This window comes from Hyperoodon ampullatus (genome assembly GCF_949752795.1).
Source record: "Hyperoodon ampullatus genome assembly, chromosome: 4".
NCBI classification, from domain to species: Eukaryota; Metazoa; Chordata; class Mammalia; order Artiodactyla; family Ziphiidae; genus Hyperoodon; species Hyperoodon ampullatus.
In genome coordinates, this window is record NC_136917.1 from 80,837,317 (window position 1) to 80,848,224 (window position 10,908).

The 10,908-nt window shown below is 43.3% G+C and overlaps 1 protein-coding gene across 1 annotated transcript in view; it reads right to left on the reverse strand.

Annotated features, from left to right (window-relative positions):
- Positions 1-10,201, reverse strand: part of LVRN (laeverin) — a gene marked incomplete at both ends in the record, with an annotated part of 76,272 nt that extends 66,071 nt beyond the window's left edge. Inside the window, one exon of the mRNA XM_079703185.1 lies at positions 9,507-10,201. Coding sequence (XP_079559311.1) covers positions 9,507-10,201 — 695 coding nt within the window. The remainder of the gene's footprint in view (positions 1-9,506) is intronic.
- Positions 10,202-10,908: the final 707 nt, after the last annotated feature.

The following is a 10,908-nucleotide window of genomic DNA, read 5'->3' on the forward strand; positions in this document are numbered from 1 at the left end:
GATAGTCATTTAAAATCCAAATTCCCTTTCAGGGCTCTTTTATTTCCTAAGGGCATGAGAACTAAGAAGCTTTCTCCTACACCCAGATGCCAGACTGGGGAAGGGCAGAGAAGGAGGAGACCTCTTGACAGGAGAGGACTTCTTGGATTTGCCATATTGATGTGACTGCATTCTCTTGATTGGTATGACTTGTAAACCATTCCTTCACAGCAGTCAAGGCTCAGTAGTTTCCACTGATAACATGGCACTCATCTGGGCTCTTGCTCACATGGCCAGTCCTCTGAGTCTGGCTGCAACTCCCTCTGGACCATACCTTGCACAACCACTCCACAGCATTCACTGCAACACATTTACTTCGATCCCTGGCATGGTGGCCCCTCTTTAGCTCCCTAGTCAATGTTCTTATCCCATGTGCAAAATTCTAGATCCCCTTTGACCTCAAATAGATCACAAGGAAAACATGCACAATCCAGGGCCCATTGGCCTAAGCCATTTCTACTCTATGAATTAGAAGCCACACTGGTTGCAGACCATGCTAACCATAAAGGGAAGAACAAGGGTCTTGCTCTGAGATCTTCCTCAGGCACTCTTTTGGTAATTTTGTTGTATCCTCCATTTTCCATTATGTTCTATCCAGTAACAGGTAATGTCAGTGTTTGACAAGAGCCAACACCCATGTGTGATTAAAAAAAAAAAAAAAAAGCAACTCAGAAATACTGTGAATAGAGGGCAACTTCCTCAACTTGATAAGGAACATACACAAAAAAACCTCCACCTAAAATCATACTGAACAGTGAAAGGCTAAAAACTTTCTCCCTAACATTAGGGAAAAAGAATGTCCACACTTACCACTCTTAGTCAACATAGTGCTGGAAATTTCAGCCAGCAAAGTAAGGTAAGAAAAGAAATGGCATATGGATTGGAATAGTAGAAATAAAACTGTCTCTGTATGCAGATAACATGATGATCTACATAGAAAATCCCAAGGAATCTATAAAAACAAAACAAAAACTCCTAGATCTTGCAAGTGAGATCACCAAGTCCTAGGACACAAGATAAGCACACAAAACTCACTATTTCTTTGTAGTAGAAACAGATACATAAAAACCAAAATTAAAAATACAATACCATTTACAATTGCTCAAATAAAATTAAATACTTAGGCATAAATCTAATAAAACAGGTATAGGATTTGTATGTTAAAAATGATAAAATGCTGGTGAAATAGATCAAAGATTTAAATAAATGAACAGATATTCTGTGTTCATGGACTGGAAAATTCAACATAGTAAAGAAAGGCAAAAAAAGAGTAGAAGACAAAAATGGGAAAAAGAGCAAGGGCAAAAAAATAGAAAACAGTAACAGATATGGTATATATTAATCCATTATATCAATACCAATATCAGAAATGAAAGAGGGGACATCACTACAGATACCATTGACATTCAAAAGATAATAAGGAATACTATGAACTAATTTATGCCCACAAATTTGATACTCTAAATGAAAAGGACCAATCCTCATAAGATACAATCTGCCAGAACTCACACAAGAAGGAACAATCTGAAAAAGCCTATATCTATTAAAGAAATTGAATCAATAACTAATAACCTTTCAAAACAGAAATCACCAGGCCCAGATGGGTTCACTGGTAAATTCTACCAAACATTTAAGGAATACCAATTCTCTACAATCGCTTTCACAGGATAGAAGCAAAGGGAATACTTCCTAACTCATTCTATGAGGCCAGCATTACCTTAACACCAAAACCAGAACAAAACATTATAAGAAAAGAAAACTACAGGCCAATAGCTCTCCTGAACAGAGACGCAAAAATCCTCAACAAAATACTAGCAAATCAAATCCAACAACGCATAAAAAGAATTACATATCCCGACCAAGTGGAATTTATCCCAGGTATGCAAGACTAGTTCAACATTCAAAAATCAATTAATGTTATCCATCACATCAACAGACTAGATAAGAAAAATCACATGATCACCCATTAATAGATGCAAAGAAAGCATTTGCCAAGATCCAGCACCCATTTACAATTAAAATTCTCAGTAAAGTAAGAATAGAGGGGCACTGCCTAATCTTAATAAAGGCCATCTACAAGAAAATCTACAGCTAACATCATACTAAATGGTGAGAATTTGAAGCTTTCCTCTAAGATCAGGGACAAGGCCAGGATGTCCCCTCTTGCCACTCCTTTTCAACATTGTACTGGAAGTCCTTCCAAATGCAGTAAGTCAAGAAAAGGAAATAAAAGATATATTCATTGGGAAGGAAGAACTAAAACACTCTTATTCACAGATAAGATGATCATCTGTGTTTTCTACAAAATCCAAAAGAATTGACAAAAACCTCCTGGAACTAATAAGCAATTATAGCAAATTTGCAGGATACAAGGTTAATATACAAAAGTCAATTTATTTCGTATATACCAACAGTGAACAAATGGATTTGAAATTAAAAACATAATGCCATTTACATTAGTGTCCCTAAAAATGAAATACTTAGGTATAAATCTAACAAAATATGTACAAGGTTTAGATAAGGAAAAATAGAAAACTCTGATGAATGAAATTTAAAAAAGAACTAAATAAATGGAGAGTTATTCTATATTCATGGATCTGAAGACTAAATATTATCAGCGTATCACTTCTTCCCAACTTGATCCATTGATTCAGTGCAATCCCAATTAAAATCCTAGCAAGTTAAGTTTATGGATTTGGACAAACTGATTCTAAGGTTTATGGTGAGAGGCAAAAAAAACCCAGAATACCTAACACAGTATCAAAGGAGAAGAACAAAGCTGGAAGATTTACACTACCTGACTTCAAGACTTACTATAAAGCTAAAATAATCAAGACAGTGTGGTATTGGCAAAAGAATAGACAGATCAAGGGAACAAAATAGAGAGACAAGAAATAGACCCATAAAAATATAGTCAACTAATCTTTGACAAAGAAGCAAAGGCAATATCATGGAGCAAAGAAAATCTCTTACTGGACACCCACATGCAAAAAAACTGAATCTAGACCCAGACCTTACACCCTTCATAAAAATTAACTCATAATGGATCATAGATCTAAATGTAAAATGTAAAATTATAAAACTCCTAGAAGATAACATAGGAGAAAACCTAAATGATCTTGGGTATGGTGATGTATTTTAAGATAATACACCAAAGACATGATCAATAAAAGAAATAATTGATAAGCTGGATTTCACTAAAATTTAAAAATTCTGCTCTGTCAAAGACAATATAAAGAGGATAAGAGGACAAGCCATAGACTGGCAGAATATATTTGCAAAAGACACATCTGATAAGGGACTGTTATCCAAAATATACAAAGAACTCTTAAAGTTCAACAATAAGAAAACAAACACGGACTTCCCTGGTGGTCCGGTGGTAAAGAATCCGCCTGACAATGCAGGGGACGTGGGTTCGATCCCTGGTCAGGGAACTAAGATCTCACATGCTGAGGGGCAACTAAGCCTGCATGCCACAACTACTGAGCTTGCGTGCCTCAGCTAGAGCCTGTGTGCCACCAACTACAGAGCCCATTCACTCTGGAGCCTGTGCGCCACAACTAGAGAAGAGAAAACCCTCATGCCACAACTAGAGAGAAGCCCACGCACCACAACAAAGAGCCCGCATGCTGTAACTAAGACCCGATGCAGCCAAAAATAAATTAAATAAATAAATAATAAATCTTTAAAAAAAAGAAAACAAACAACTCCATTCTATGTATGTTAACTGAATCACTTTGCTGTACAGCAGAAATTAACAACATTGTAAATCAACTAGACTTGAATAAAATAAATTTTAAAAAAAGAAAACAAACAACTCAATTAAAAAAGGGGCCAAAGACCTCAAGAGATACCTCACCAAAGAAATTATACAGAAAAGCATATGAAAGGATGCTTCACATCGTATGTCATCAGGGAAATGAAAATTAAAACAATGAGATACTTATTAGAATATAGGCCAAAATCCAGAACACTGACAACATCAAATGCTGACAAGAATATGGAGCAAAAGGAACCCTCATTCATTCCTGGTGGGAATACAAAATGGTATATCCACTCTGGAAGACAGTCTGGCAGTATCTTACAAAACTAAACATAAGCTTACCATATGATCCAGCAATTATGTTTCTTGGTATTTACCTAAAGTAGTTGAAAATGTATGTCTACACAAAAACCTGTGCACAGAGTTTATAACAGCTTTTTTCATAATTGCCAAAACTTGGAAGCAGACAAGATGTCCTTCTGTAGGTGACTAGATAAATAAACTGTGGTACATCCAGACAATAGAATATTATTCAGCACTAAAAAGAAATGAGCTATTGCAACATGAAAAGACATGGAGGAACCTTAAATGCATATTGCTAAGTGAAAGAAGCCACACTGAAAAGGTGATATACTGTCTGATTCCAACTATACGACATATGGAAAAGGCAAAACTATGCAGACAATAAAAAGATCAGTGGTTGCTGGGCAGAATGGGTAGGTGGGAAGATGAATAGGCAGATAGCAGAGGATTTTTAGAGCAGTGAAAATACTCTGTATGGTATTATAATGATGGCTATAAGTCAGTATATATTTGTCCAAACAGACAGAACGTACACCACCAAAAGTAAACCCTAAGGTAAACTATGAATTTGGGGTGATTATGATGTGCCGATACAGATTCATCCTCAGTTAAAAAAAAAAAAAGTGCCATTCTAGTGAGTGATATTGATAATGGGGGAGGCTATGCATGTGTGGAGGCAGGGGATATATGAGGAATCTCTCTACTTCCCCCTAAATTTTGTTGTAAACCTAAAACGTCTCCAAAAAAAAAACCAACAAAGTCTTTAAAAAAAGAATTCTTAGACATTACACCAAAGGTATGTTCTATAAAAAATACCGATAAATTGGACTTCTTTAATATTAAAACTTTTGCTCTCTGAAAACCTTATTAAGAAGATTAAAAGACAAGTTACAGACTGGCAGAATGATATTTGTATATATTTCACAATGGACTCAGATGTAGATTATACTAAAAAAATCCCAGGACTCAACAGTAAAAAAACAATTCAGTGGGCTTCCCTGGTGGCACAGTGGTTAAGAATCCGCCTGCCAATGCAGGGGACACAGGTTTGAGCCCTGGTCTGGGAAGATCCCACACGCCACAGAGCAACTAAGCCCGTGTGCCACAACTACTGAGCCTGCGCTCTAGAGCCCGCAAGCCACAACTACTGAAGCCCACATGCCACAGCTACTGAAGCCTGCACACCTAGAGCCCACGCTCTGCAAAGAGAAGCCACCGCAATGAGAAGCCTGAGCACCGCAACGAAGAGTAGCCCCCACTCGCCGCAACTAGAGAAAGCCTGCTCACAGCAATGAAAACCCAATGCAGCCAAATAAATAAATAAATAAATATAAAATAAAAAAACAATTCAATTAGAAAATGGACAAAAGACATGAAGAGACATTTCATTGAAGTGATATACAGATGGCAAATAAGCATGAAAAGATGTTTATCGCAGCAATTGTTAAAATATGTAAGTTTCCAAACCCCACTCAAAACTCACTGCTCTAGAAAGTTTTTGCTTTAAAATTTTTTTAAATTGTGGAAAATATTGGGTTGGCCAAAGAGTTCCTTTGGGTTTTTCCGTAACATCTTATGGAAAAACCTGAACAAAAATTTTGACCAACCCAATACACAAAACATAAAATTCATCATCTTAACCATTTTTAAGTAACGTTGAGTGGTGTTAAGTACATTCACATTGTTGTACAACCAGTCTCCAGAACTCTTTTTATCTTGCAAAACTAAAACTCTGTACTCATTAAACAAAAACTCCCCACTTGGGACTTCCCTGGTGGCGCAGTGGTTGAGAATCCACCTGCCGATGTGGGGGATATGGGTTCGATCCCTGGTCCGGGAGGATCCCGCATGCCACGGAGCAACTAAGTCCGTGTGCCACAACTACTGAGCCTGCACTCTAGAGCCTGCAAGCCACAACTACTGAGCCCATGTGCCACAACTACTGAAGCCTGTGCGCCTAGAGCCCATGTTCCACAACAAGAGAAGCCAGCGCAATGAGAAGCCCACGCACTGCAACAAAGAGTTGCCCCCGCTCGCCGCAACTAAAGCCCGCACACAGCAATAAAGACCCAATACAGCCAAAAAAACTCCTCACTCCCCCAGCCCCTAGCAACCACAATTCTACTTTATGTCTCTAGAAATTTGACTACTTTAGGTCCCTTATATAATGTCCCCGAGATTCAACTGTGTAGTAGCATATGTCAGAATTTCCTTCCTTTTTAAGGCTGAATAATATTCCATTGTATGTATAGACCACATTTTGTGTCTTCCCTTCATCCATCAGTGGACATTTGGGTTGCTTCCACCTTGTAGCTATTGTGAATAGTGTTGCTATGAATATCGGTGTACTGATCTGGAATTTCTGAGGGTGTGCCCCTGGAATCTACATGTTTAATAAGCTCCTTTGGTGTTTCTGATGCACATTAAAGTGTGAACCACTACTCTAATGCAGGATTTTCCAAAGTATAAACGGAGAAGGATTTTTGGTAGTCCTCAGACAGATTATTACATAGATTAGACTCACACATGATAAAGTCAGTCCTTTCAGTTTTATGAATCATTCTGATTAGGTCAAGAGAAAGCATTGCTTTGGTGTTATTTATCTTGAACATCTAATTCTAATTTCCCTTTTTTAAGAAAGAGAGAGCAGCCTTCAGATCCAAAGCCTTCAGCAGACAATAATGATAGCTAGAACTTATTAACAATGTTTTGTTTTCATTGTATTAGTCTGTGCCATTCCTTTCTATAAATTTCAAATGGTTTTCCATCTATAATAATGGTATAGAGTTGCTTTTCAGTAAATCTACTTAACATTTTTGTTTAAATCAAGTAACTTTTTTTAGCAAATAATATGGCCAGAGATATTGAATATGGCAAAATCTGAAAATAGTCATATGCCAGCGAATGAAGTTTGGGAAATACTGCTTAAAGGGACGTTAACGTTTGGATCTTGCTCTCAACTTTTCACACATGGAAGATGCACATGTCCAAGGTATCCAGTAGATGGCTCCTATAGGGCAGAAATGTGAAGTCACCTGTCAGGCAGAGAAAGGCTGGGCACAGGTAGAAAGCATCCCCAGCAACCTCTGAAGCTAGCAAATCGTAACCTAAACCTTAGAAGTGTCAAATAGTGATGCTCTTTGTATTTTCTGGATTGACCTTCTTTCTCTCTTCCGTTAGAGTTGAGTAAAATTATTTAAAAACATTAGCCTGTCTGGACTGTGATTAGAGACCATCAAAGAACAGAAGTAAACATGTTCCAACCACTGCAGCTGGAATTACAGACACCCCAAGAAAAATGTGAAAACGGTGGGCAATTTCTCTGCATATAGAAATCTTCTTAGAATCGTATCTACCAGGAACGCGGCAGCTTCCGTGTTTAGATAACAGGATAATTTTACCCCAAGCTAATGATAGTAGCCATCACTGCACAGATTATATGCCAGTCACGGTGTCCTCTTTCCCACTTAATTCTCACAACATTCTAAAGGTTGACAGTTATCATGTCTATTCCATGAATGAGGCAACAAACTCAGAGAGGTGAAGAGACTCAAGTCACACAGCTCAATTTTGGGCTTCCAAAATCTGCCTCATCACAAGTCATCATTTTGTTCAGGTTCTTTGTGACCTTGGCTTCAAGCTCAGCTGCAGGTTTCTCTTCTTCCTGGTTTCAGAAGCAGAGACTCAGAAGAACAACTTCCAGGCGACAGCTCCTCTCAAGATGCCACAGTTCTGGAGCTCCACCTAGGTCTATGAACATCTGTAGGACTTTATTAAATTTTTTGCTTATTTGAATTTGAAAGCTCTCAAAATATGGTTTCTAGTTACTACTAGAGTTGGCAGCACAATAGAAAAATGGAACGGGACTTTCCTTTCCCGTGTTTGCTAGGGCAGTTTGTCCAGGCCACAGCCCCATTAAGACAGGAAGAAGGAAGAGATGGTGAAGAGATGAAGATTTGCTAACTGACAGCAGAAAACACTGTCAGGTAGGTGTGCAAAAAAGCATCCTTTCTCCCCCTCTGAAAAATCCTGCACCTTAACAATACACAGTTATTTCAAAAGGTTTCCAGAGCCCATAAGTCCATAACACATTATCCTCATGAGAAACTTTTCAAAACTGTTTCTCAGGTATTGATGCATTTTTGAGAGAAAAATCAAGCATACTGTCCTTAAAAACAAAAGTTACAGATTACGCTTTCACTTAGGCCAGTTTATTAAACTTATTTTAAACCCCTGAAGTTTTGAAAATAGTGCAGGAGAAGATTTAGGGGGTAATTTAGTGGGTTTCTTTCCCTCAGAGAACATCTGAGAACATTTTCTCTAATAATAAAGGGCAAAGTACATGCAGTTGTGTAAACCGCAAAGGCTCCACCACTGCATGAGCGAAGCAGGAGCTCACCAGTTTGAAAAAAGACCATTTCCCTGGCGCTCGCCGGGGGTCAGTAATGTGGTCCCAGAGCGTGGAAAGAGGCAATTCTTGGGCTGGAAACATTCCGTGTGGGAGACACTATCGCAAACGAGCGTAAAGAGAACACATGTACACTATGTGAGCCTGCAGACTCAGAGGGGAGGTCCCTTGTCACCGCTTTTACTTTTTTTTTTTTTTGAATCCCGAAACTCTGGCACATAGCCGGTCAAAGAGCGGGGAGGGGAGGGGATGCCGCTGCTCAACCGCAAAACGACACGCGGGGCCTGGGCAGTGGGGGGTAGGGCAGGAATGAAAGGGGATTCTGAAGTTTTGGAGAACCTTAGCAAAAAGAAAAAAACTATGGAAACGAACAGCCGCGACGTGGGTCTATTTGTTGCAAGAGCAGCAGTTACGGAGCGCCCAGGCAAAAGAGAGCAGGAAAAGCGCAGAGGGAGGAACCGCAGAGCGGCAACGGTGCTCTAGCCCGTGCTTATCCAACCCTAACGCGGGTGAATCACCCGAGGAGCTCCGGTAAACACATATCCGGATCCCCTTGGTCGAGGGTGGGGCTTAAGAGTCTGCATTTCTAACAACCTCCCAGATGTTACGTTGGGACCGCAGACCAGCAACTCGAAGTTTTTGACCAAACTTTGAGTAGCGAGGGGTTTGCTCGTTGCCCTGAGTAAATTCTGGGTTAGAGGACAAAGGGGTTCTCTGTAGAGGACAATAAACTTTTGGGGTAGCAGCGATCTTAAAAGGGGCAACGATAGAAACGAACTGGATGGGCAGGGATGGGGCTGAAACCTGGCCAAAGGAAGAGGGAAAGGGAGGAAGGAGGCGCTCACCCTCTGACTCTAGAAGAAAACGTTGCGAAGGATGGGGTGGGTTTCTTTGCGAAGGGCAGGAGACGCGCACCTAAGCACCTGAACCCGCAGCCTGCGCGCGGGGAATGCGGGGCGGGGGCCGAGGAGGCCAGGGCCGGCCTGCCCTTACCTGCGCTCACCCTGGTCCGTGTAGAGATTGAGGAAGAGTCCCTCCCTGGTGTCCTGGTACACCGGGCCAGAGAAGCTGAGCTGCAGCTCATAGCGGCTCCCGGGCTGCAGGGCTTCGCCGAGCTCTAGCACCATGTACTGCATGTCCAACGCAAACCACACCTCGTCCACCGGCACGCGGCCCACGGTGGCGTCTCCGGCGTCCGGGGACAGTGGTCCCCGCACCTCGGCGCTTTCACAGTCCAGGAAGAGGCTGTGAAGCAGCAGCCGCGCCGTGGCCGCGAGGCAGCGCACGGTGATGTTCACGCGGCCAGTGAAGCGCAACGCCGGCGCCGAGAGCTCTTCTGGCCTCAGACGGGGCCACAGCTCCAGCTCATAGTGCAGCGGTACGAGCCAGGGCGGCAGGCGCAGCTGGTCCCAGGGCCCCGGGGGTCGCCAGTTGCGCGGGGTGGGCGCCACCTCCGTCTCCAGAGTGGGACCGGGCTTCGCGGTCCGCGTCTGCTCCTGCCTGCCTGGCGGGGAGGGCGCGGCGTGCGGGCCCCCGCGGTCGCGAAGCTCCGACGGCGGGACGCGCGCGCAGTGGCCGTACAGGGCGGCGAGTACGGCCAGCGCCAGCAGGAGCACGGCAGCCAGCCCGGCCAGCAGCAGGGCTACCACGCGGCTCACGTAGAAGCCGGAGCTGGAAGGGGGTCCCATGGCCGCAGTCCGGGGCTGGGGGTGAGGTGAGAGCCCGGCGGCGGCGGCGGCGGCGGCTCAGACCCCCGGCCTGGGTGCTCAGTGATGGGACCCCCGCCCCTCCTCTCTTGTACCGTCCCTCCCTCCTCCTCGAGGAGCCTGGGAGACAGGAGAGAGCTGTTGGGACCTCGGCTTCCCCTCCCAGCTAATCAGATCCAGGTCCCTGCCTACCCACCCCCGCCCCTGCCAGGGCCTGGGGAAGAGGCGGACCTGGCGCAACTGAGCGCGCGCCCCTTTGGGTCTGAAGGGAAAGACCTCGCAGAGGAGCTTCCAGAGTAGGCGCAGGGAGGGGACGCTCGGACCAAACTCGAATTTGGGCACCTCCGACCGGGGGGTATTTCGATTCACGGGATTTGTTGGGCGTGACCCGGTGCGGTTTCGGGTGTTGTCGGAAAAGAGACAGGTACAGAGCACCCTCAACCCGTTGACTGTAGCGATGAACTGCGGGCTGCACACTTGCCGGCCACTACCTAGGGATTCGTGCGCTAGGGGCTGGGGTGAGGGCTTACGAACCGGGACTTTGGGGCACATGCTTTGAAATGAACCTGCTAGGGACAGCCGCGCTGTCTGAACTAACTTCCGGAGCCAAATTTTTGGCCCTAAATTCGCCTCCTGCATAAGCTCGGGCCTCACGCGGCCCAGGCAACAAGTGCGAGGCTGGCAACAGG